At 39.5% G+C, this 24,347-nt stretch overlaps 5 protein-coding genes across 5 annotated transcripts in view; 4 read left to right on the forward strand and 1 right to left on the reverse strand.

Annotated features, from left to right (window-relative positions):
* The first annotated feature begins 350 nt into the window (after window positions 1-350).
* Window positions 351-2,487, forward strand: LOC144641858 (uncharacterized). Its single transcript, XM_078500876.1, has 2 exons — window positions 351-816; window positions 1,708-2,487. The coding sequence occupies exons 1-2, from the start codon at window positions 671-673 to the stop codon at window positions 2,426-2,428; spliced, it is 867 nt and encodes a 288-aa protein (XP_078357002.1). The 5' UTR covers window positions 351-670; the 3' UTR covers window positions 2,429-2,487.
* Window positions 2,488-4,317: 1,830 nt separating this feature from the next.
* Window positions 4,318-13,647, forward strand: LOC144643538 (BRISC complex subunit Abraxas 2-like). The gene is made up of 10 exons (XM_078502832.1): window positions 4,318-4,451; window positions 4,527-4,617; window positions 4,711-4,747; window positions 6,083-6,158; window positions 7,036-7,147; window positions 8,039-8,132; window positions 9,250-9,375; window positions 10,418-10,502; window positions 11,474-11,588; window positions 12,108-13,647. The coding sequence occupies exons 1-10, from the start codon at window positions 4,380-4,382 to the stop codon at window positions 12,548-12,550; spliced, it is 1,251 nt and encodes a 416-aa protein (XP_078358958.1). The 5' UTR covers window positions 4,318-4,379; the 3' UTR covers window positions 12,551-13,647.
* Window positions 13,648-14,089: 442 nt separating this feature from the next.
* Window positions 14,090-17,317, reverse strand: LOC144643580 (uncharacterized). Its single transcript, XM_078502886.1, has 6 exons — window positions 17,126-17,317; window positions 16,725-16,804; window positions 16,210-16,284; window positions 15,478-15,544; window positions 14,427-14,486; window positions 14,090-14,231 (listed from the first exon to the last, which is right to left on the reverse strand). The coding sequence occupies exons 1-6, from the start codon at window positions 17,271-17,273 to the stop codon at window positions 14,173-14,175; spliced, it is 489 nt and encodes a 162-aa protein (XP_078359012.1). The 5' UTR covers window positions 17,274-17,317; the 3' UTR covers window positions 14,090-14,172.
* A 66-nt stretch (window positions 17,318-17,383) lies between these two features.
* Window positions 17,384-24,198, forward strand: LOC144643570 (ES1 protein homolog, mitochondrial-like). The gene is made up of 8 exons (XM_078502876.1): window positions 17,384-17,531; window positions 18,146-18,198; window positions 18,346-18,459; window positions 19,455-19,574; window positions 21,182-21,274; window positions 21,613-21,646; window positions 22,924-23,047; window positions 23,535-24,198. The coding sequence occupies exons 1-8, from the start codon at window positions 17,427-17,429 to the stop codon at window positions 23,657-23,659; spliced, it is 768 nt and encodes a 255-aa protein (XP_078359002.1). The 5' UTR covers window positions 17,384-17,426; the 3' UTR covers window positions 23,660-24,198.
* The window catches only part of LOC144643563 (nuclear receptor-binding factor 2-like), a 130,544-nt gene continuing 127,645 nt past the window's right edge, over window positions 21,449-24,347 (forward strand). Inside the window, 1 exon segment of the mRNA XM_078502870.1 lies at window positions 21,449-21,459. The gene's annotated coding sequence lies outside the window, so the exon portion shown is untranslated.

A 24,347-nucleotide genomic window follows, 5' to 3' on the forward strand; every position in this document is an offset into this window, starting at 1 on the left:
TGGTGAAATGATGTGTTAAATGCTTTTATAAGTATAAAAAGCCGATCGCGAGGAGCTCCCTATATAAACCGGTGCAGAAACAACAAGTTTTTCATCTCAGCTCACTGCCTTCGCTCGTCGACGTGCTCGTGAACTATTAGCTACGCTCAATCTTCTGAACACACACAGTTTTTAAACACTGTTTGGCCAAGTCTACAGAGATCTCAGGCGTCCAACAAGAAGCTAAGAACGTCAACCCAGAGCGGAGAAGAAATCAGGAAAAAATCGAAACTAAACCTTTGGTAAGTGATTCTTTACGGCTGCAAATGATGCCAACATGTTGTTAGAGCTGTTTTTAGTTCGTTGCAATGTTCCAAAATCTCATCAGAATTGCCTTCGTAGCGGCCGTCACGTTAGTACAATCGTAGGGTTTTGCGCACGAGTTTGTGGAAAATGGAGCAAATTAGAAAATCTAAAAAAGCAGGAAGAAATTCATAGTGTTCCAGTTGGAGCACAATTTCATGCCAACATCTCCTTCTATACGCACAACAACAGAAAATCGAAAGTCAGATAACATTTTTTTGCTGAAAAATCAAATGCACGATACTTTGATTTTCGATGAAATCAATGATTTTATCGCTAACTTTGAGGCTGATTTTTTTTTATCAGGACCAAAACCATCGTACCCAAGATGAGTTCTAAAAGTGAAGAACAAGCCACCATTGTCAAGAATTCACAGCCGCTCACACAGGAGCAGAACTTTGATTTCTCAAGAGGAACAGATCGTCAGCTCGCTCTTGGCCCTGTGTTGTCCATCAATGGAGAGCCAAACCCAACGTAAGTTGTCTTCAAATTTCTTTACATGTACTGTCATTATGACGGCTAGGTAGGATTGAAAAATAGCCAAAATCATGAGTCAATAAACCCTTACCGAAATCTTGGTCAGTCATGAAGTAAGCGGCGCTTAGTTCCAAAACGGAAAAAAAATTCGTAGTATCCTTCATTATTTATAGGATTCGCTGGAAATATCTCAGGTCATCTAATCTTTTTCACAAGGCAAGAGGCGCACACCCACAGCCCGATTAGCTCTGATTTTTTTTCCCGATTTTAGAAGCTTCGAGATTGTTAATGAAAGGTTTGCGATTAGAGTTTGGACCAGAGATTGTTTATTGTTATAGCATGAAAACACACGATTCTAAAAAATCATGAAATATAGGATTAGAAGCAAAGCCATTTAGTTTTTCGCGATCGGCCGTGCTAAGTTCATCAATTTGTTGTTCAAACGGCAGCCTAGACGTTATTTGCCTTATAATAATAAGTTAAGACATCAAATTGAAAAGCACTACCTCGGATGTTTTCGAACACTGTAAGTAACAGTTCTCGCGGGGAAAGTTTTGTATTTTGATACCGCTTTCGTTGAAGAGCATTTTCAACTCGACTGTAGAGAAAATTGCCTTGATTTTATTTTTGGGACTCCCAGCAGTGAACTTGATCTAATTTAGCTACTGATATCAACACATGTCAAGCATTCGGGGCCTATAGCAAAGAAAGAACCGTCGACCCAAGTCACATCGTCTAGATGATCTAAAACTAAATTCTTAGAACTAACAGTTAAAGAAATGAGTGACAGCCAGTACGGAGAACCACTTTCTCGAGCTTGGATTTGTAACAAAGGCTTTTCTTAAGGCTGTAGACTAACGTCCTTGTGTTTGGTTTTGTTTTGTTCAGGTTTCCATTGATGCACCCCTCTGCAATGGAGAGGTCTGCCTTTCATCCAGTCCATCACTTCCCTACAGGCTTCCTTCACTTCAATCACAGCCAAGGCTTGTTCCCTCCCAGGTCCCTCTCCTCTCCGTATCTGCCCGGACCTCCACCTACTGGCATTCCCGCTTTCGGACCAGCCCCAGTACTGTACGGTAACGGAGTTCCATTCCTGCGATCATTCTCTCCCTACATGCACAAGTTTGTAAACCCTGCAGTTGTTGGGTCTCCCAGACTGCCTTCCAGGGATCACCTCAGTGATGATGGCCCCAAGAAATGTCCCGTATGCGGGAAATCGTATGCGCGATTGTCTACCTTGAGGCTGCATCTGCGCACGCACAGTGGAGAAAAGCCATATCAGTGTTTGGTTTGCCTCAAGTCCTTCTCACAAGCTGCCAATCTCACGGCACATTTTCGCATCCACTCCGGTGAAAAACCATTCAAGTGTCACATTTGCAGCCGTCAATTCTCCCAGTCTTCATCCGTCACCACGCACATGCGCACTCACAATGGCGAACGCCCTTACCGATGCCGCGTATGTACCAAGGCCTTTGCGGACAGCTCCACGCTTACCAAGCACATGCGCACTCACACTGGCGAGAAACCGTACCAGTGCGATATTTGCTATCAGCGGTTCTCGCAGTCAGGAAATCTCAATCGCCATAAGCGTATTCATATTGACGTGTAAAAACAGTGTTTAATGAACTGAAAAAGAACGTTTTATTGTAAATTTTAATATTCAAATGTTCCGTGTTGCAACTGAAAAAAAGCAGGAGTCAAATTATTATTTTGTTCTTTATTTGTACATTCCTCAAATCGAGGCACATTGCTATAATATTAATGAGATTGTAAGAAATATTATTAATCAGAAATGAATTGTTTAGAACATATACTTTAACTTAGTGGCCGAAAAGGCTAATAAACTAAATAAAATTATCATTTAACTCACTTCACTGAAGTCTAGGTCTGTTTCTAACCAGTCAGTATTTTTCACGGGCTTATAACTCGCTGCTGAGGGATATTCATGCTTGGGGGTTGTCTGTGTCGTTTTACACCTGACGATAGAGCTTATTTCAGTTATAACGCTCGTTATTTTCATAGTTAGTGCTAACTACGTTATTTTGTAACAGAAACCAGTAGGCAGCCGACCGGGTCACATTTATTACGTTCCTTTTTTGTCTGTTACTGTAAAAAGAATACTTTTAAAATTCTATCTCAGTCAAAGTTGACAAAGTAATTAGGAACAGGCCTTGTATTTTATCAAAACAACTTGGGCATGGTTCTTTTCCCCTGGCTTGCTCTGAATTGAATTGTTCGGTTACAAAGCGGAGACCTGGAAATATGGGGAAAAGGTGAAAGCGTCTCCCAGGGATATCATACCGGGGAATACATCGCCTGTTTAGTTTCCCCTTTCTACTTCCAGGTCTCCAAGGATAATTCCTACACTCTTGGGAGTGTTCTATACAAGGGGATCACTTAGTTGTTATCAACTGGAAGCCGATAAAGGAAAAGAAACCTCACTAGGACCCCCTAACGACGTTTCGACTGTTTCGACGGAGCTCGTTTTAAACTTTACTGAGCCCTTCTTCATTTTGCTCCGACGAAGGGCTAACGTTTTAAACGTCAGCCTTTTAAAATTCGCTACGGCGGCTTATTTACCTTCATCAACTTCCAGTTGATAATCAACTTGAATGTTTCATTTGCCCGCCGACGCAGCACAACAGTTTCTTTTGAAACTAATATCTTTATACAAGTGGATCGTGGTGTCAGCTTCGAAGGAAGAATTAGAAGTTCATAATTTTAGCTTATGAACTTCAGACAAGCGTAGTCCAGTCCCTCTCCCTTCCACGTCCTCATATATACGGGGTTGAACCCAGGCGCGCATGGTGGGGGGTAGGGAGTAGGCCTTTCTCGATTATGCTAGTAAAACTGGCATTTAATGCTATCAGAAATTCTCGCAAAAAGCCAAAAAAATGCTAAAATAATGCCTGATTTCTTTAAAAAATGCCACTTGAATTCCAAAGAATGCTTTGTTTTACTTCAAACAAAACGTACGAACTCTTACATTATATGCTCATATCAACAACAGGTGATACTTAATAATTGTTTGTTTATAAAAACAAGAAATAAAAAATATATATTAAAATTAAAAAAAAAAATTAAAAAACACACACGTAAGTAACACAACACAAGTACACAAGTAACACAACGCACAAACAGTCGAAACAAACAGAAAACAATCAAATTAAGTAATCAAAACTGTGAAACTTTAGGATTATTTATCCTTCTGAGTTCTGAAATCTGGATCACAGTCATGAAAAATGACAGAAAATGCTAGCAATTCTTTTTCAAGAAAAAACGAAAAAAAAAATGCTCATTTTCCCAAAAAAATGCCGAAAAAAATGCTAGCATAATCGAGAAAGGCCTAGTAGGGAGAGTTCAGGGACTTGACTACAATACAACGGGCTCTATCCAATACGGACACAGCTCAGTTTGACAGGGCCCAGGTCGTAACCGCTTTGAGGCAAACGAGGCGTGCTCCTGCTCCTCTTGCGATCTAGCACTAAACGAAAGCGTGCCCGACACTGAGCCCGCAACAAAAAAATTTCGAAGACAGCGGCTTCATCTAAAAATCCAAGATGGAGGTTTGCTTGTCCGGTAGTGTGTTCTCTTCGTTGGTTTACGAACTGGAAAATAGCGAAGGAGATGTGGTTAGTGGATCACTTTTGACTATTTCAATGATTTCTTGTGTCGAATCTGATATATTTTTAACCCTGTTTTGTTAGGAGGGGCTTTTATTAGGCCAGATCAGTAGCCGTATTAGAAACACCATCACCGATTCACAATCTGAAAACTTGACACATGAGCGAGTGGCAAGTAAGTGTTCCATTTGCTTGCGTTGTTATTTCTTCTTTTACTTCTTGCACGGTGTGTGGTGTTAATAATTTGATATTTGTGCTCCGTTTACAGCAATTCAAGGATTCGTACCTTTTGGAAAAGTTCATAGGTAGGTGCGATTATGGATGCAGGAAGTGACGATTGATCAGAGAATTACATACATAGTTCAAATAATGCAAGCAATATACTGGGTCTGGTTTATCAAAGGATGGATAACAATATAGATATCAGATAAATCACTATCCACTGAATATACTGTACTATACCTGCCCCGTCGGGGACCTCCCACTTCCGGACTGACTCCGAACGTCGAAGATGTCCGACTCGGAGACAGAGCAGATGTCCGACAATTCGGATCCGAAGATGTGACGATCCACGGCCAGGGGACCCACGAACATGCGAGATGATGTGATGAAATGGGGAGAGAACAGCAGAGCGGAGAACGGGGGGGAGACGAGGACGCAGGAGACCACGAATGCGGAGAGTTGGGGTCTACTGTACATATATTTTGTTTGTTAACTCTTTATATTCACTAGATTGTGATTATCTGGTGGATATTTTTATCCATCCTTTTGAAGAACCGGTACCAAGTGTTACATTGACTATTATTACTATTAAAATTACGCTAGATATGCATATTACAAATTTAATAAATTATTAAAACAAAAATGAATAATTAAATGATGGGGAAACAAATCCCAGTACTCTGATATGAACATCTTTCCTTAAATTTTTCCCAAAACAATCAACCATTAATGACAAGGAATATTGGTCAAAATGACCCATGACAAACCGCTCAGAAAAAACACTACTGACAATTTTCCCTGTGTAAGCTTACTTGTGGAGGGGGACATGGGGCGGGAACCCAGGAGAAAAGGCGTGGGAAGCAGGAGGGGTGAGGGGAACTGGGAGAAAACAAATGAAATTTCTCAACATTTTGTTATATTTTGCAATATATATGTGACAAAGAGAAGAGAACGGCTATCGAAAGGGGCTGGAGGCAGGAGTAAAAAAGGCGGAAAGTGGGAGTAAGAGGCATGGGAGGCGGGAGGTTCAGACCCCCCCCCCCCTGTCGCCCTCCACTTACTTAAATACATAGACCTTCGACAAGGCATGTTTTAAGAACGAGAAATATTCAGCCAAGTTCTTTTCCTATGAGGAATAATATTAGTTTTTGCATCTGTAAAGGGAGCACTTTTTTGGGGAAGGGAGGGGGGGCATTTTGTCTTGGGATTATTTTGTTGGGAGGTGGTGCAGTGCAAAAGCCATGTTTTGATCTTCACTCCCTCTCTTTAAGTGAAGTGCTGCGTGAGAATGTTAATGAGTAAATACCAAAAACCTGGATAGGGGAGGACTTACATATCTGTGAGGAGGGCAGGGGAGAGAAGGGGATCTAAATGAATTAATTTTTCATGATTTATTTAAACTTAATTTTTCCACACAGTTTCTACACTGCTGTTGGCCATTTAGTTGGGGAAAGTCTTTCAGAGGAACTTAATAATGATAACGAAAAGGCCGAAGTAAGTAACAGATTTTTTAGTACTAGTAACCAACTATCCAAATTGTCAATTTATGCTTACATCATTATTTAATTTACACATCTTTTGGCTAGTTTTCTTGATTGTAGCCTAAGGCTAGTTAATTTGGCAGTAAATTGTTTGGGGGCATAGGGTCCATGTGATCTACTGGTACTGTGATCAGATATTAGTGTGATGAGTGTGGTTAAGTAGATTTTTGAAGTTTGTAGTCTTGAAGTTTTTAGTCTGAAGTCTTCTGAAGTTTGTAGAGTGAAGGCTAGGCAAGGATTCACACTTGCGATAAGCACAAATCCCCCAAAATCCTTCAATCATCCCTGTCACTTGAAATCCCAAGTACCCCCTGGGGTTGCCATGCAAATTAACTAGCCATAATACAACAAATCCAACTAATATATAACCACCCAGTAGGAAAGTGACACTAATATGGCATCCCCCAAAATATGGCAACTTTTCCTTAGCCAACCAATGGCTAGAAGGAGAAGCCACGAGCCAAGCGGCCCACACTGCTGTAGCTTATCCCAGTTTCCGTAGCATTAAGCGGCTAGGAATATTTCTACTCCCCCCTGAATGGGATGCTAGTCCATCGCAGGGTTCCCCCCCAGTATTATGTCGCTGGTACCCATTTATACACCTGTGTGGAGAGAGGCACTATGAGAGTAAAGTGTCTTGCCCAAGAACACAACACAAGTGACCCCGGCCGGGGCTCGAACTCGGACCGCTCGGTCCGGAGTCCGGCGCTCTAACCATTAGGCCACCGCGCCTCCCACAAACCAATGGCTAGATTATTAATAAAATAGTTATATTAATTTTGTACTTATTATTGTATCTGATTGATTCTTTATTTGTATCATGTTTGCAGAAAGTCATTGGCTGGTTTAAATTTCGTCGTAATACCCAAGGCCTGGTGTCCATGAGAGAAAGACTTATCCATCATAATCTCATTGAAAAGTTCAACTTTACCCCTGCCAAAGGTGTTTATAAAATAAGGCAACATCTCATCTTGTTGGATACAGTCAATTCAGATATCTTAAAATTATGTAAAAACCTGGTCTACTTATCTAGTGTGTTGTAAACACTTGTTGATACCTGTAGTCATAAAAATTCAACAACTCGAAATTCATGTAAAGTTACTGCTACCTCTAGCCACTTGTAGATTTTACTAGCTCTTTTAGGAAGGAGGCAGCGTGGCCGAGTGGTTAGAGCGCCGGACTTGAAATCTGGAGGTCCCGGGTTCAAGTCCCGTTCTGACCACTATCTGGATTTGTTCTTGGTTGCCCCGAGCTCAAATCCTCGGACATGCTTGTAAATAGCCAACTGGTCTGCCTCCTGCCAGTTTGGATTTTTAACCATGTTATGTTTATTTAATATATTATATTTGTTTCATATACACAGCCCCACAAGCTTCTAGCTTTAAACACAAACCGTGTATAAATAAAGTTGCTTTTAATTACCTTTTTTTTTTACCTTTTTAACTTGGGTAATTGGGAGGGGTGGGTGGGTCCACAAATTTGATCACTCACCTTGGGGCAAGTTTCTTCTTATTAGGTGGTAAAATTACTTTGTATTACAGCCTAGAACATCTGTGACTACAACAGAGATGTAAGCCACCACAGCTACTGTTACTTGTTCAGAAAACTGGCCTTTATCGGTTGTGTTTAAAAAACAGAGATTTTGTGTCACAAAATCCTCAATCATTCTTAGCGTTTCTTTATTATTTCAAGTTGTGCAAGCTTGTATGAAATGATGGGTTACCGAAGAGAAGTAAGTCTTGCTGCTGTCAGCTTGGTATAGCCCCCAGTGCTGTGTGAGAATATGATTATATTGAATAGACAAGGCATGTAATTTTATTTTATTTTTTTAAGAATTCATCTTGGCAGTCTTCACAGCACACATGTCTAGAGATATGTCGACTCACAAGTTTGATTACAGCTTTTGTCGTTCTACACACAGAGCAGGGTATGTTTTTGGTGTTTTGTAATAATTGCGATTTGTTTAATCATCATTACTAAGTAAAATCTTCTGTAGATCCACAAGGCAGAGTTTGTTAAGGATATGTGCATTTTATTTGCTGTGCCATCATTGTCTTTTTGCTGATGGACAACACTAACATATGGGCTGCCATGTTTGCAGAGCAAAATTCAGGTTTAAAAATGACAGAAAATCACTTCTGCGATGAAACTAGATCTTCCTAAGGAAAACGTGGGTTCCTCAGTGGCACATACACTTTACAGGGCTCGAGACTAACGGTAGCCAACTAGCCAAAGGCTAGTAAAAATGCAGTTTTGGCTAGTAGCTTTTGGCCTTTCACTAGCCAAAATCGCTAGTGAAAAAATCAGGCATTAGTGGCAAGAAACCGCATTTATTAAAATCGTCCCAGAGAATAATTATAACTAACAAGTAAACTGTTGACATTATAGAATGTGAAGCTTTAAACAAAATTCTAGTTGACAAAAACGCATGTACATGTACAATTTTTTATAGTGAAGAACAAAGCCCAATTTTTGAGGAAAAAAAAAACGTGAAGATTTAAGGAACATTTTACGCTTAAAGGTTTAAACATTTTCGGACATTGTTTTCCCCCCCCCCCCCCCCTAAAAGAAGAACCATGCTTAAAATTGTGGCTAGTAGAAAATACGTTTTGGCTAGTGAAATCAAAGCTGTCACTAGCCACTTGGCTAGTTAGCCAAAAAGTTAGTCTCGAGCCCTGCTTTATAAATAATGTTACACTAGTCATATGATTGAGATAACCAGTATAAAACAGTGGAAACAAGTATTCGTGATTTGCATCTTAAGTAACCATGCTGTAACAATGTGTCAACGTACTGGTTAATGTACTGAATAATCCAAGCTTCCGTCTTTTGACAAAGTGTAAGAGGTTTCAGCAATTCCCAGCTTTCTTTATAAAGACAGTTAAAATTTCCAAAGGAGTTCACTTAGGAGATATGTCTGTTTATGGGAGATTAAAAATGCAGGGTTTGAATGTGGCTGTTACCATAAGTGCCTTGACCCTCTCTCACTCTAAAAATCATTCAACAAGGAAGCAAACTGATGTTGTATTCTTAATTTATGTCAGGCATTTTGAGCCAGTTCAAGTACAGATCCTGAACCTTGGAGATACATCACATTCTGAGTACAGACTTAACTGTCACTCTGCACAGGCCACATCTAGTCTGTTTCATGAAGTAATTGACACTTACAGGTAATGGCAGTGACACATAACCTAAAAATTAATACACTGTTAACCACTGCCTCGTGAATATGGAGGATGGGTGCCTGGGATACCCGGGAGGGCCTCCACTGAGGTCAGCCGGCCCTCCCCAGATAGAATAAAGCTGCCAAGGCTGGCAATCCCAACAAAACAGCCATGAGCCCCCACACACAGACACCCGTCACACTGATTAAATCAGTGGAAAAATGAATTTATAACTAATAAAAAGTAGTAGGAAAGGGAGGGAGGGAGGGGAAAAACTCGCAAAACATCCCTGAAAACCCTCCATGGAACGAAGACCTGACACCACGCTGTCATGTCCGAGAAGGCAACGCACTGAGCCTGACAAGAGCTAGTAACCGCTGACCACCAGGACAGCGGACTACCCACTTGTTGTGGTTAACTTGGTTAAATTGCTTTATTTAACTTGGTTAAATCGCATTTAACCTCATTAAAATTCTGAAAATTTCAGATACAGCATCCTGACCATCTAAAATCTAACCCAAAAAATTTTTGAAATGCAAATTTCCATCTGAAAATAAGCCCCCTGTCCCCAATTTATAAGTGGAGGGGGACAGGGGGGCGGGAGCCCGGGAGAAAAGGGGCGGGAAGCAGGAGGAGAGAGGGCGGGAAGCGGGATTCTTAAGGTGGCGGGAACCGGGAGAAAACAAGTGAAATTTCGTAACATTTCATTATATTTCGCAATGGAATGGAACAAACAGGGGAGAACAGCTATAGAAAGGGGCGGGAGGCGGGAGTAAAAGGTACGGGAAGCGGGAGTAAAAGGTACGGGAGGCGGAAGGTTCAGACCCCCTTGTCCCCCCCTCCCCCCCATTTATAAGCCCTCCCCCCAAAAAAGCCCGCCTTAAAGGGACATTGAGCAGTCTTGTTTTAGGAATTTTATGGTATAGTATGGACTGGATTTATGGCTCTATAGGAAACTTGTTTATTGGATTTTGGTCTTCAAACCATCACTGTTTTATTTATTGAAGTTTCAGTGGATTAACATACAGTGTGAATGTTTGCCTTGTAGGAATGACTTTGTGGACAACCAAGGATGTTTAAAACAGTCTTCTCACATGCATGGAATGTATATTACCATGATGAAGAAATTACAGGTGTGCATTGCTGATAAACAGTATATTTATTTTATTCCTGGGGGACTCGTAAATGAAAGTGACGGGGATGCTCATCGTCTTGCTTAGGGGTGTAAATTTCAGATTTTTGGTCTTGCTTAGTGTGTTCCGAGCAAAATGCCAATATTTTTAGCCATAATGGTCTCGTTTAGGGTTACTCACGAAGAAATATACAAAATTAATATAAATTCTATTCTTAATTTTTTGGTATCCTTTAGGGGTCAAGAAAAGCTTGAGCCACAGCCAGATTGGTCCCTTTTAGGGGTTCTTTTCAAAATTTCTGACGAGCATCCCCGTCCGTTTCATATAGGAGTCCCCCCCCCAACCCCCCCGAGATTTTATCTTTCAACCTATTGAATAATGCTTCTTAAGTTCTGAGGTTACAAGGTTACAAGTTGAATCATCAAGTTAACAGTCAAATTTGAATTAATAATTACTGGTATTTAAGTTCATTTTTGAACAGTCCACAGTCCATTGACATGGCTTTCAGTAAGACCCGGCACCCACCTGAGATCTGGCGGGTAATCTTTTGTTAATTACCAATAAAATTTGTGCAGCTTCTGATAAGCATTTTTGTTTGAGTGATGGAATAGTTCCAATGCTGTGGGATGCCATTTTTGATATTAAAACCTAGAAGTTTCGGAACTTTTTAGGTTTTAATATTTCAGACTGTTACTGTTTATGTAATTAACGGATGGAAATGGCACTAACTATGAAACGAAATGAATGGCCCGGTGAACAGTTAAATATGCACGCAAGCATGTGAATGTCTGAACAAACACACCAAGCAGATGAGGGTTGAGAGCATCGCCCAATTTGAATGCATTGTAAAGCAGACTGAGGGAGATGAGAATAAATACTGAAGTAAAAAATAATTACGATATGTTCTTCCTATTATTTGTATAACATGTTTGTTCATTAATTTGTTATTTTAATTTATTTTTGTCCTTTAGGAACTGGCTGATATAGTAAAAAAAAGTGAAACAACAGTATCATCATTAACAGAGGAAGTAGAAAGTAGAAGAGTACAGCTGGAGGAATGTCGACTGCAACTTGCCAACAAAAATGGTGACTTACCTACAGATACACTTGTTTTACATAATATGATAGGATGTGCAATGTGGTTGAAATAATAGAGAGGTTTTCACATTAGTATCCAAAGAAATTCTGGCTGTCATTACAATGCTTGTTGATTGGTTTGAAAATCTCGCTCAACGTTTTTGTCCAATCAGTAGTAAAACCAAAACCAGTTGTTACTTGTTTGTACACATTTTTCTGTGCTTCACACCAGCTACATGTACCCGGTATTTGCTTCGAGTTTTGATTGGCTCACTGAATTGTCTGTGTCCTTTGTGATTGGTCAGAGTGTTTACTTTAGTTTTCTTTGGTGAGTACTAAATTGAAAACCAATCGAATAATCTACAATTGTATAAGATTTTGTGTCATCAAAACAAAAGCTAACAATAGGAAGATGTACTTGTCCCAGAGGAGCCACTGGCTTCTGTGATCCCTAAGATTGGAACAGAGATCTACTTTAATATAGTCATGTACTAGATGTTAATTTGTTGCTGTCTTGTATTGTTACAGCTCCATGTGAAGTCGATGAAAAGCGACCTCTACAGCCTAATTCTGTAACAAACGAAGCCAGCCATGAGACAGAAGAGGATTGTAAAACTGTTAATCAATCAGGATCAGAAATGCCAGTCAAGGTTAACACAAATACAGATGCGACCGTATTCACTGATAATAACCAAATGGAGACAAATGACCAAGACATTCCCGTAAAGGAAAACGAAGATGTCTCAATGGAGGGAAAACCATCTACGAACTTATTGCGAACCTCAAGACGGAAACAAAAGACTCCTGCTAAAGTCGCGCATTATATAAAAACTGAAAATGATGACGACATAACAGATGATGAAACTCAAACATATTCTATAGACGACAACATAACTAGAGAAAATGGACCAGACTATGAAGATAAATTTTCCAAGAGTCTTGCTATGGAAACATCTTCTCCAGTTTTCTAGTACTGAACAGGACAATTTTAAAGTACAGCTGTTGTTTTAAGGTTCCAGTGATTTAATACAGCATGGTTGTCGTTCTTAAGTTCAAGTGCAGAACTGGGCTTGATTGTACAAATAATTACGAGAAATGAATCGAACCCCAGCAAGTTAACCTAGTTTGGGATTAGTCGACCTCCCGAGAAACAAAAATTACCAGACACTGTATGGATTTTTGAGCTATCATCCTAGAACTAGTAAGAACTCGACATTAGACAGTGTAAAAATACAGTATGGTTTAAGCATTTTGTGCTTGTGCCACAGCAGTCATAGATTTGAGTCCTGCTGAAGCCTCTGGGCTTCCTTTACAACAAGCAAATATGAGCAGTTTTCAATTGAGTGTCGTAAAACCAATACCAAAGTAATCCCTCCAGCCAATCACAAAGAACACAGACAATCCAGTTAACCAATCAAAACTCAAAGCAAATACACTAACCGGCACGAAGCCCCCGCGGGAAAGCGTGTGTGAGCGAGTCACGATTGGTTTTACTTTTTCTTCTGATTGGCTGAGAAAGTGGCGCGAGAGTTTTAAACCAATCACTGAGTGTAGTAATACAAAACCAATGCAAATGCAAATTACTTTCGACACTTATATAATAAGTGAACCGCTCTAACTTCATAACAAGAATGGATACACTTGATGAACTTACTAAAGGAAATATTCATGTGATCTTTTTTATGATGCAGTCCATTTCTTTATTGAAAGAATGGCTATTGATAGCCTCTGAGTTGTCCAATTTCATTTTGCAATCAAGAGAAAATTTTAAAGTTTTGTACACAGTAGTTTTGTATGGACAGTAGCTTTCCCTGTAAATACCATTTACCACAAGCTCACTTATTTACAAAATCATGATACATTGATTGTAGTATTAAAACAAAGCTGAATTATATTATCTTAACAAAGTTAGTTCAAGTTGTTAAATTTGATTTAAAAACCAACATGTGTTGTGTCTTCACTTGTAGAATTCGTTGTTTTGCGTTTTTTGGTTGCTTTTGGTTGAAGGATGAAAGTAGTATGGCAGTTTACTGAACTTAAGTGAGCATGATCCAAATGAGAGATAGCCTGCTTGGTTTCAATTCAGAGTGTGCAATCTTTACTTAACTAGACTTGCCAACAGTGCATAAGAGTTTCAGGACAAACAAAAGCAAGAGCATGAATTCTTATCAACTATTATTGGGATGGGGGGGGGGGGGGAGGAGGGGAACCAGTGGGGGGGGGGGAGAGTGAGAAGATTACCATATGAGTGATGGGGTTTTAATTTGAGTGACACTGTGCAGCCGAGAGAAAATCCAAGACAAAACAGATTGTCAAATGGCAAGTTCCTTTCTTGACAACTTGTTCTGTTAATTAGCTCTGTGTCTTCATTACAAATGTACCCTTAGAGCTGCCATTGAGGAGGAACATCCCCATCTGGCCATATAGAGAGACCCCCCATTGTGAAATGTATGACAGGAAACCTTATTCCACAAAATAAAGCAAACAAGAAACCAGTCAAGTAGACCAAATATGTAGCACAATGGATCAATATTTGATTTTATTTACAAGTTAGAACAGTGATACAAGCTTAAAAAAATCACTCAAATTACTGCTAGAACAACTTTGGGTCTTCATGGTATTCAAGGTACTTCATTGTCACTGGCATAAAACCTGAAAAGAACCGTACAAGAAAAGGAAACAGCGGTGATCAGAGTGGAACCACTGCAACAACAACAACAAAAGAAGAATCGAGTAGACTACTAGTTATGTGACGCTTTGGTGGTATACTATGGAATATCCCAGTGGGGAAAGCAAAAAAAAAAAAAGGGAAAGAAGAGAAGGAAAGGGGATGACTGTATTAAATACCCATAGCTCTTGCTCTCCGGATAGCTCTTGTTATTTCTTTTTGCTTTTTATCACATAAACCTGCCAGGAAAAAAATTTTGCAGTTTGTAAGCTGTTTGAATTGCCAACAGGTGATATGGGAGATTCAAAGTGTTTCAGAATTATTGTCATAAAGTCATACATAAGGATATTTAAGCAAAGCCTTGGATTTTTTCCTCCACTGCTGTTATAAACAAACAGTTGTTATGCCTTTTGTGGCTGTAAAGGATACCATGCAGCAGTACTGGCAGGTAGGGCAGGAAATACCCAGGTCTGACTGCCTGGAGCAAGTACGGTAAGTGTTGCTCTTGAAGGTGGGCGTTAAGGTTTGTATAATTTTTTTACCGGTTTTCTAGACTTAGTGGTTTGTGGAAATCTTTGGTTAAATTCGATGCGGTATTGCTGCAGTTTTTGTAAGTTTTTCTGCACGTTTTTTTGGTTATCGTACCCCCTTTACACCCCCCTCCTCTTGGGCAAGTGGAAATAAACGTTTGGTGACTCGATGAGCAAATGAAACTACAGGCTCAGTAGACGTGTGAGTCTAAGTGATGGCAAGAAATTTTTAAGTGGGGGCAAGTGAAAACTGAAATTTACTGATCCACTAGGCAAGTGCGTTTGCATATTTTTTGCCTGCCCTTTAATCACCTGTAGATTTTCAAGTTTACCTACACCCTAACCACACCATAACCGCGTTGGCCTAATGGTTAGTGCACTGGACTGCAGATTGAGCGGTCCGGGTTCAAGGCATGGCCGGGTCATTGTGTTGTGTTCTTGGGCAAGACACTTTACTCTCATAGTGCCTCTCTCCACCCAGGTGTATAATTGGGTACCAGCGATAAAATGCTGGGGGTACCCTGCAATGGACCAGCATCCCATTCAGGGGGAAATAGAAATATCCCCAGCCGTTTATTGCTACAGAATTCCGGGATAAGCTCCAGCAAGTATGGGCCACTTGGCTTGAGGCTTCGTATTTTTTATAACCATGAAAAAAAGCACCACAACTTGAAGAAAAAATAACAACACCAACACTGACCTGTCAGAGTACGTCCATACATTCTTCCAGTGTGAGGTGAAACAAACTGCGACAGCAAACGGACATTCTGTATGTACAAAGTGAAAGGACAAAATAAACAGTTATGCCATGACTACATGTCAAAAAGAGGTCTGTACTCTGGTGGCCAATAAGGCTGTAGTAGAGTTTTTAAAAGATAATGTGACTACTTGCTAACAATTCCTGGGTGAAATGAGGAAAATAGATTTACTTACGTGTTTTGTTCAAGAACTATAAATGTGAAGCAAGTGGCCAGGCTTTACCTCTTTTTTTCTCTTCAATACATTAACCATATACCCTGCTCCCAGAGGTTTTTCTACCTTCTTTCTTTAACTGATGCGAAAGAGCTGTCATGGCAGCCGAAGACAAAAGGCTCAAATTGGATTGAGAGACATGGAAAAAATCTCTGGAACCAGGGAAGAGAACTAAAGGCTCAGTGGAGATGCCTTCCAAGGGGGGTAGCCGTGTCGTTTCTGAGAACCCATGTCGCCTAGCTAACAGTGGTAAATGTCGCTGTCGTTTTTTACCCCATTGTTTTGCTGTCGCTTCGTGTCGCTGTCGCATTTCAGTGCTGTAATGATGTCGCTTGTCGCTTTTAAAATGTTCCATGTCGCCAGTTTTCAGGGTCATGTCGCTTGTCGCTTTTACCCCTTGGAAGGCCTCAGTGGACATGCTTAATTTTTTGTATTTTGTCAAGCAAATTGGAAAACTTACTTTATAGTCAATTTCCACATCACCTCTCATAGGGCATAGTAAACAGCCTGTCGGTCTGTCTTCTTCATCTAATCGCTAGTGGAGGGAAACAAACATGTTATTGACTTATACCCTGGGTGGCTATTGATTGGTTGTTGCTGAGCAACAATTCAAGACAGTATGAGGTGTGGTTCGTATGTTATCTTGGATGAATTTAGCCTATGTGGCTGGTGTTCAAAGGGGGGAGGGGGGGGGGAGTTTGAGCACAAAGTGCAAGGCAGAAAGCGTGAAGCGCGATCAGGGGGAAGGGGCGTGAGAAGAATGGGAGCCCCCTCCCCCCAATTGTGCTGCCTGTTCAAACTCCCCTTCTCTCTCCTCTTTGAATGTCGACCTCATAGACTAGGATGAATTGTGAAAAGATTTTTTGTGGGCAGTACTGAGAGAGGTTGCTCTGATAAAGTAGAATTATACATAAATATACAGATACAAGAAGTGAACATATAAAGAACATTTGGGTTATCTGTTTTGCTACGTACTTCAAGTTTTGCTTGCAATTGGTCTAATTTAAACCGGCGAAGTTTCTTCTTTCTAGCAGTGTTATGATATCTTCCATCCACTGCAAAATAGGACGAGCAATAATTCATAAGGAATAATTCATTATGAACTGTATAAAGCAACTTAAAGGTGATCGGACAACATTTATCAATAAAAGGAGTTCAGCTACTGAATCATCAGTGAGAAATCCTGTGATGGAACGGATGTGAGGTATGAAAATCAGGACCTAAACTCAGGAATCATGACCTGATGATGGTATGGTAAAAGATCAAACCATAGCACGATATAGACGACTAGAATCGTCACTGATAATTGATAAGCTGAAACAACTACTGATATCTCCGTACATGTTAACGAAGTTACAAGACATTTCTTGTGTTACCTGGTGAGCTCAGGTGAAATTTATGACTACAGATTGTTGGTAAGGCACTCAAAGGCGCTAAAAAGTTTTTTCCTGTGTTTGCTAATGTTAATGAAACCGATGAGATTCTACCTAAACCAAGAACATTTGAGAATCTCGTGGCCGCCATCTTTCTTTTTTAATTAAACAGCTGAAAATCGCGGGCTCGTACTTGTATTGGTTGTCTTTATACGAGCTTTTTCATTGGTTCATCTGGAAGTAACCAATCGAGGCTGCTGAACTATTGCAGTTCCTAGCCCTGGAAAGGAACGCCTGTGAGTAAATGGCTGCTTTTGGGTCTGCAGTTCGTCTTTTTACAAGGCGCGGGATTTCCCAAGCTTCTCGAGCCTTTAGGTTAGGTTCTACGTCTCGCACTTCAGTTGCTGTGGTTAGTACAACAGTTGTTTGGCAACAAATGTTGCGCAAACCGAATTGCATGCACACTGGCGATGGGAATGGTGTGGTTTATTTGCTTTTGGTTTGGATTTTTTCAAATTAGTTTGATTTCTGTTTTCCTTTGTGTGATATTCATTATCATCATCTGAAACAAAGTAGAACAAAAATCAAACTGGTTTGAAGAAGTTCCGGCAACAAACAAATTTAACCCTAAACTTTATAGAAGGTCATAGAAAACTGGGGGAGGAAGGGGGGTGGGGGGAGGGTGTTTGAAGGTGGGACCCACATGTAAAAAGAGAGGAGTACTTGAAAATTTTTTAGAGGAGTACTCTTTCTGAGGATTGACATGCAGGTTGTCTAACTAAGTTTATTTCTGAAATGTATCATAATACCGGTAATTGCAACCTCGTTCCCAGCGTCTCTCATCTTCCGCTCTTGGGAGCGGGAAGACGAGAGAAGTGGGAACGAGGTTGTGGTAATTGTAGACTTACTTTTGGGTAACCAATCAGGATCCAGACATTTTTTGATTATAATATTGGGGAAGTTTACTCTTTTTTGCTAAATGTATAAAAATGTGTTTATTAACAGCTGTAGCTTTATTTCTAGGTATTATCTGGAAATGGCGTTTTTGATGGTACAGAAGTTCATGAAGCTTCATCGTAAGTTCTCTTGGGTCTTAAAAGTAATGTTGGAGAGTAAATAATAACAACAGTAATAGTGTAAGGCTTTGTAAAAAAATTATTTTTTTACTGTACATGAAACTGCATGTTTTTTGAGTTTATTGACAACTTGTGCTTGTTCTAAAGGGTTTTTGTTCACTTGTGTCGTGCTGGATGTGATGTGAGTATTTATGCACCAGATATTCCACAGATGCATGTTTTAAATCATGCCACAGGAGAAGTTGCAGAGGGTGAGACAAGGTAAGATGCAACATGATTCTTAACAATATAAAATAACTTAACATGCACATGTCATGATTTGGTAGATTGCTGATTCATAAGAATCACACAACAGCACTTTACATCAACAACTCCAACAATGACTATGACATACAACAGAAGACATACAAAAAAAAAGGAATGGTGCCAACATGCTATAATCTTGACCAAGCTTGCGTATTTAATAAATAATTGTCACTAGATAATAATATATTAGGTTTTTGCTAAAAGAGGAAATGATGAAATTAGAGCTATTTGATAAAAGCCCAGGGGGGTACTCCGGCTTGTCAATGACGGGGATAATCGAAGGATTTTTTTGGGTTTAAAGTTTTCGATTCCGGGATTTTTTTGGGTTGGAAAATTTGGCAAGTTTTTTTTTTGGGGTGACTTGATTTAGATAGGGGATTTTCTTAGGTATTAAAACGAACGAAAACGAACTAAAGTGCCTTGGCGCGGCCTTGGCGAATTTATGGTATGATGAATAAACAAAACGAGCGTTCTCTGTGTTATGTTATTGCCCCTCCTGGCAATTTAGGGGTAATTTGACAAGGGATTTTTTGGGGGGTTATTTTTGGTCCAGGGATTTTTTTGGGGTAATGTCGGAAGACTTTGGGATATTTTTGGGTCCTGAGTTTTGCCTCCATTCGATCATCCCCGTCATTTACAAGCCGGAGTACCCCCCCAGGGGATAAAAGGATTCTCCCCAATGCCTCCTCCCACACATTCCACTTGGGTCATATGATATATATCAACCATATAAGAACAGATGTCTGCTCAGTTCAGTCACACAAGAATCTTGACTGGACACAGCCTTGCCTCTACAATAAGTTTTGAAGGCAGTGTGGCTGATTGGTTTTTACTCTGCGTAGCAGGTGCCTGTGTAGGTTTTGAGCACGCGATTGTGATTCATTTAATAGTTAACATTAAGTATTTTTCCAAGTTTTGTCTGAATAACTCAGCATGTCCTTAATACCTAGGAATGTTCTTGCTGAGTCAGCCAGAATAGCTCGTGGAAAGATCTCTCCTCTTACTGCCCTTGACGCAGCTTCCCATGATGCCATTGTTTTCCCAGGTGGATTTGGAGTGGCAAAGAATTTGTGAGTGTTAAACTAATCGCTTACTTTTTTTATACCAGTTATGGAAAATATGCTTTTTGTATCACAACATTTGGTTGATAAGGTGTAAAAAAGTCAAATTTAATTTATCTGTTTGTTGCAAAAAAGAAATCTACAATGCAGATGTAGAACCCTTCCAAGTTGAAAGAACTTTGAATCATATTGTATCAAACATCTTTAGTTAATGTTGAAAATTAAATCATAGCCTTGGTGTGCCACATGAAGAAAACTTGAATTCTAGTTTGCCCTTCAAACAAGCACCTCTCAAATTTTACTTGCCCTCCAGGACAGTTGCATGCTTGCCTTTGTTTGCTATTTTTATGATTTTTGTTGGCAAACTTGTCTAGGACCTTGTCTATTGGTCAAGTTAGCCTGTGTAATTAAAGGCAATGTCACAGTATATTAAGTCATTCTTCTGATTCCTTTCAAATTGAAAGAAACCTCGTAATAATAGTTTTCTTACATAGAAAAACAACAAAGGAGTAAAAAGGCAAAAATAACCAAGAATGGCCGTTTTTATGCTTGAGACGTTAAAGCTGTCTTAGACGTTAAAGCTGTCTCGAGACGACATTAATGTCTAGTATAAAAACGGTAAATAAGACAGACGCCTTTAACGTCTGATGGCTTTAACGTCTTTTCGTAAGAGCGTCTGAACAACGCTCTTATCGGACAGCTTTAACGTCTCAGATGTTAAAGCCGTCTAGTATAAAAACAGGACGTTGTTAACTAGTATAAAAACAGTAAATAAGACAGACGCCTTTAACGTCTGATGGCTTTAACGTCTTCGTGTCCAGTGTCCTCCGAGTGTAGAACCCAGTCTTTTTTTTATTTTTTTCTGAAAAACTGTCTACTAAATGCATCCCGTTTTGAAAAAAACTGCCATTTTTTTCGAAATGTGTTGTAGGTGACGTTGCTCCTTTAATCATTTCCTGCTTGTAAGAATGGTAAACACTCGAGCAGTACACATGTTTAAAAATACAGTTACTTTTTTTTTTTTTTTTTAATTTATTTGCAACACACACAAAAAAAGCTTATTTACAAATCAATTGATACAGGTACTTACATCACTTACAGAAAAAAAGGCTACTTACAAAAAGATAACTTAAACTACTTACTTACACTACTTACATTACTAAAATACAAATATAATTGTTGAGTAGAAGAAGAAAACTGACACTATACTTACACTTAGTCTATAGAGAAAAAAAAAAGAAGAACAAGGGAAAAAATTACAATCACACGATGCGAGAAATACAAGAAGTCTAATTATGATTTCCGTCAAAATAATTATAAAATATTAACTCTACTGTTGAAAAACAGGGAGAAGCTCTTTCCATTTTTCGCTATGATTTTTTAGGTTTTTGTTTTGTTTAGCTATGGCAAGTTCTAAATTGTATGTTAATTTTTATCCTGGCTTTCAATAATGAAAGAGATGGCTTTATATTGAGGTTTCGACATTGAAAAATTACAGTTACTTGCTTGGGAGGAAAATCCACAGACAACCAGACAGGACTTTTCAAGCCCTGTGTGCGTGTCACATGACTGTAGTAACTGTTTTTTTTTATGGTGCTTTTTATATCTGTATGCAGGAGTTCATTTGCTGTAGAGGGTGTAGACTGCCAAGTTAACGAAGATGTAGCAAAGTCCATCAAGGCTTTTCATGCTGCCAAAAAACCTATTGGGTAAGAACACACAGTCTACTGAAATCTTAATTTTGGTCACTTAATGTCATGTGTCAGCAGTCTTCATGAAGGGACTATAATGCTTCTTTCCATGGAAGGGGTGCTAGTCTACTGCACGTTATTTCCTGGGCAGCATTTTGTAATTTTGCCCTAACAGTTTGCTGGCAGAAGCACTATGAATGAGAGTTAAGTGTCTTCTTGCCAAAGGGTGCATTGCAGTGACTTCAATCAGTTAGTAGCATTAATTTTTGGAACTCGGGAAATAAGTTAAGAATATGTACATTTCCCCAATAAAATATATTAAAAATAAGTTAAGAATAATATTTTTTTACCCACAGTCTATGTTGCATTGCTCCAGTGTTAGCAGCTAAGGTTGGTGGGAATTTATTTATTATTATTACTAGAAATTAGAATAATTATTATTAGAAATTATTAAATTATTAAAAATTATTATCAGAAGCTTGCATTCATATGGTCTACATAATTATAAGCCTTGTAAGCATAATGTTGGGAGATGAGTTTTTGTGGGTTTTTCTAGCTCAATTGACCCAACCACTCTAATCTGGGTGTCATTGGAAAGACCATTTGCTCCTGCAGAGATTGAGTATAAGTGATGCCTTTTTGGTCAAAGATGATGACGTAGACTGTCCACGGCGTCTATTTTTCAATGCAAACAAATTGAGAAAATCGGCGAGCAAAGGGAGCGTGGGAGCGAAGCAGGGGGAGGGGGGAAGCAAATGAAGTGAGTTTTGCACTGGCGTCCAGTTCTCTCACCATTCCTACCAGGCTGCGCTAATCGAAAAAAAAAATACGAAAAATAGAGGGCTGTGAACAGTGTGTTGATGACTTCAGAAAGTGGAACAAGGGGCATGTTCGTCACGGGCAGATTTTTCTGGCATGGGAGCCATTGGGTTAAGTGAAATCCTTTTGTTGTGACCTCCTGTGGCTTGACAAATTGGCTGGTCTCCTACTATATAGACGTTTTGACTGCCATCCATCAGTAATAATTTTATATCTTGGGTCATGCATACAACCTTTTCCAGCGCATCCACCTCTTGTAAGAAACCACCTCCCGTAAGTGAGAACTATTTTTCAAAGCAGCAAAATTTTGCTTGTCAAATCGTTATAGTCAAAAAGATAACCATGACCTCTTTCAGGGCCAATGGTTCGAAATTTTCTAGTGCTTTTAACTTGTAAGCAGCTACTTCACCTGATCTGATCTCACCATAGGTGCCAGTTGGGTATCAAGATGCCTAATTACCCTGATATGACAACAAAGTTTGTTATCATTAGAATATTTTATTTCAACAAGATACGATTGCAGGTTGTGCCTCAAAATCTAGACCCCCTATGGTCTGACCTTTTGTAAATGCCCACCCTGGAGGCTACCACATAGGCTTGTCATTTTAAAGTTTTCATAAGGGAAATTAGGATTGTATTCTAGTATCTGACTGGTTGAAGTAAATGGGTGATAATAGATCTCAACAAAGGCAATAGACTGTAAGGAAACTTCTAACAGATAATGTGATTGGTTAGGAAGGCTTTTCTCCTCTTTGATTGGCTAAAGCATACTATGATTTTTCCACAGCTAATACCAAATCTTTTCATTGGAAATTGCATTTAGTTCTGGCTTTTTCAATGAATTTCAGCTCATTCCAGGTGTTCAGATAACTGTAGGACATGACAAAGATGATGGAACCTGCCGCTGGCCATATGCAGGCACTGCTAGTGCTGTGGAACAGATGGGAGCTAAACATGTCAACAAAGATGTCCACATATCCTTTTAAAAAAATGTCAAAACGTTCCTTTTGAAAAAAATGTCAAAACGTTGTTTTTGACAAAAAAGGGAATAAGATCCAGAGTTGGTTATAGAGTTAAAATTTCACTTTAAAAAAAGACATCGCAATCACTGTGAAGTTGGCTTCGATTGATTTTCTTTAAAATCTTGGTACGTTGCCCCTTTCATAGAATTTTGTGTGGGCTGGATGGTCTAATGGGTAGTGTGTTGGTGCCATCAAGCACAGCTCTTTCTTCTTCATAGCAGCTAATTAGTGTTTCCTTTTAAGAACCCACAGAGGTAATCTATTCCAAGAGAAAGTGTGCACAGACAAAGAAGAGGGAAATATGAAGTATGCAATGGTCTAAGCGAACCTGTGCACCTTAACTTGATTGTGGCTGTTAGTTAAAAAAAGGTAAAAATGGCGTTGCTTAACTTTAGTGTAAATGCGTTGTTGAGTGTTTGGTTTCTTTGACTGTTGAAACGAAATACATGTGGACGAAGGGAACAAAGTTGTTACAACTCCGGCATTTATGTGTGAGACTAAACTCCATGAGATCCATGATGGCATTGGCAAGATGATAGAAGCGATAGTCAAAATGGCGTAGAGATTTTGAGCTGTCTAAACTTCAGTTCACCTGACGGCATTTGTTTCTTCCCATAGCTGAATGACAGAAGGCTTACGTTTGTGGTGAAGAACTAGTAGATAAACACGTAAAGAAATAGCGTATTTTGTCCGCACATGATGAAAAAACTACACTGTAGGCTCAGCTAAAAGAACGTACGTAAAGATATGATGACTCTTAAAGTAGTTGAACAAAAGAACATTTGGGTGTAACTGCCTTTTCATCATTAAAAAATTGTTATTAAATAGATTTAGCCAAGCCTAAAGGCGGAGCTCCCCGTTTCTTAACTTAGGCCGTGTTCACACTTAGTGCGAAGCACTGGTACCTGGGCACCGGCAAAAAAAGCGTCGTGTTGACAAACAGAAAATCAAAGTACCAAAGTGCCCGAGTACAAGGTGGAGGCCTTATACTCCGTGGGCACTTGAAAAAATAGTATGTTCACATTAGTTTCCAGCGAGAATCGTACTCGGGCACCATGCTCAGGCACCAAGTGTGAACACAGCCTTAACCTTAACTAACCTTTATTTAAATCTAAATTTACTGACCATAGACAGAAAAAAATTAAGACTTGTGCCCGCGATCCAATAGAAAATCATTACCAGATCAGTGGTCAAATTAAAAGAACACGTGAACTCAAAAAGCTCCACACCTGAGCCCGCGATATGGTCAC

Source organism: Oculina patagonica, chromosome 2, assembly GCF_052425735.1.
Source record: "Oculina patagonica isolate OP01 chromosome 2, crgOcupat, whole genome shotgun sequence".
NCBI classification, from domain to species: Eukaryota; Metazoa; Cnidaria; class Anthozoa; order Scleractinia; family Oculinidae; genus Oculina; species Oculina patagonica.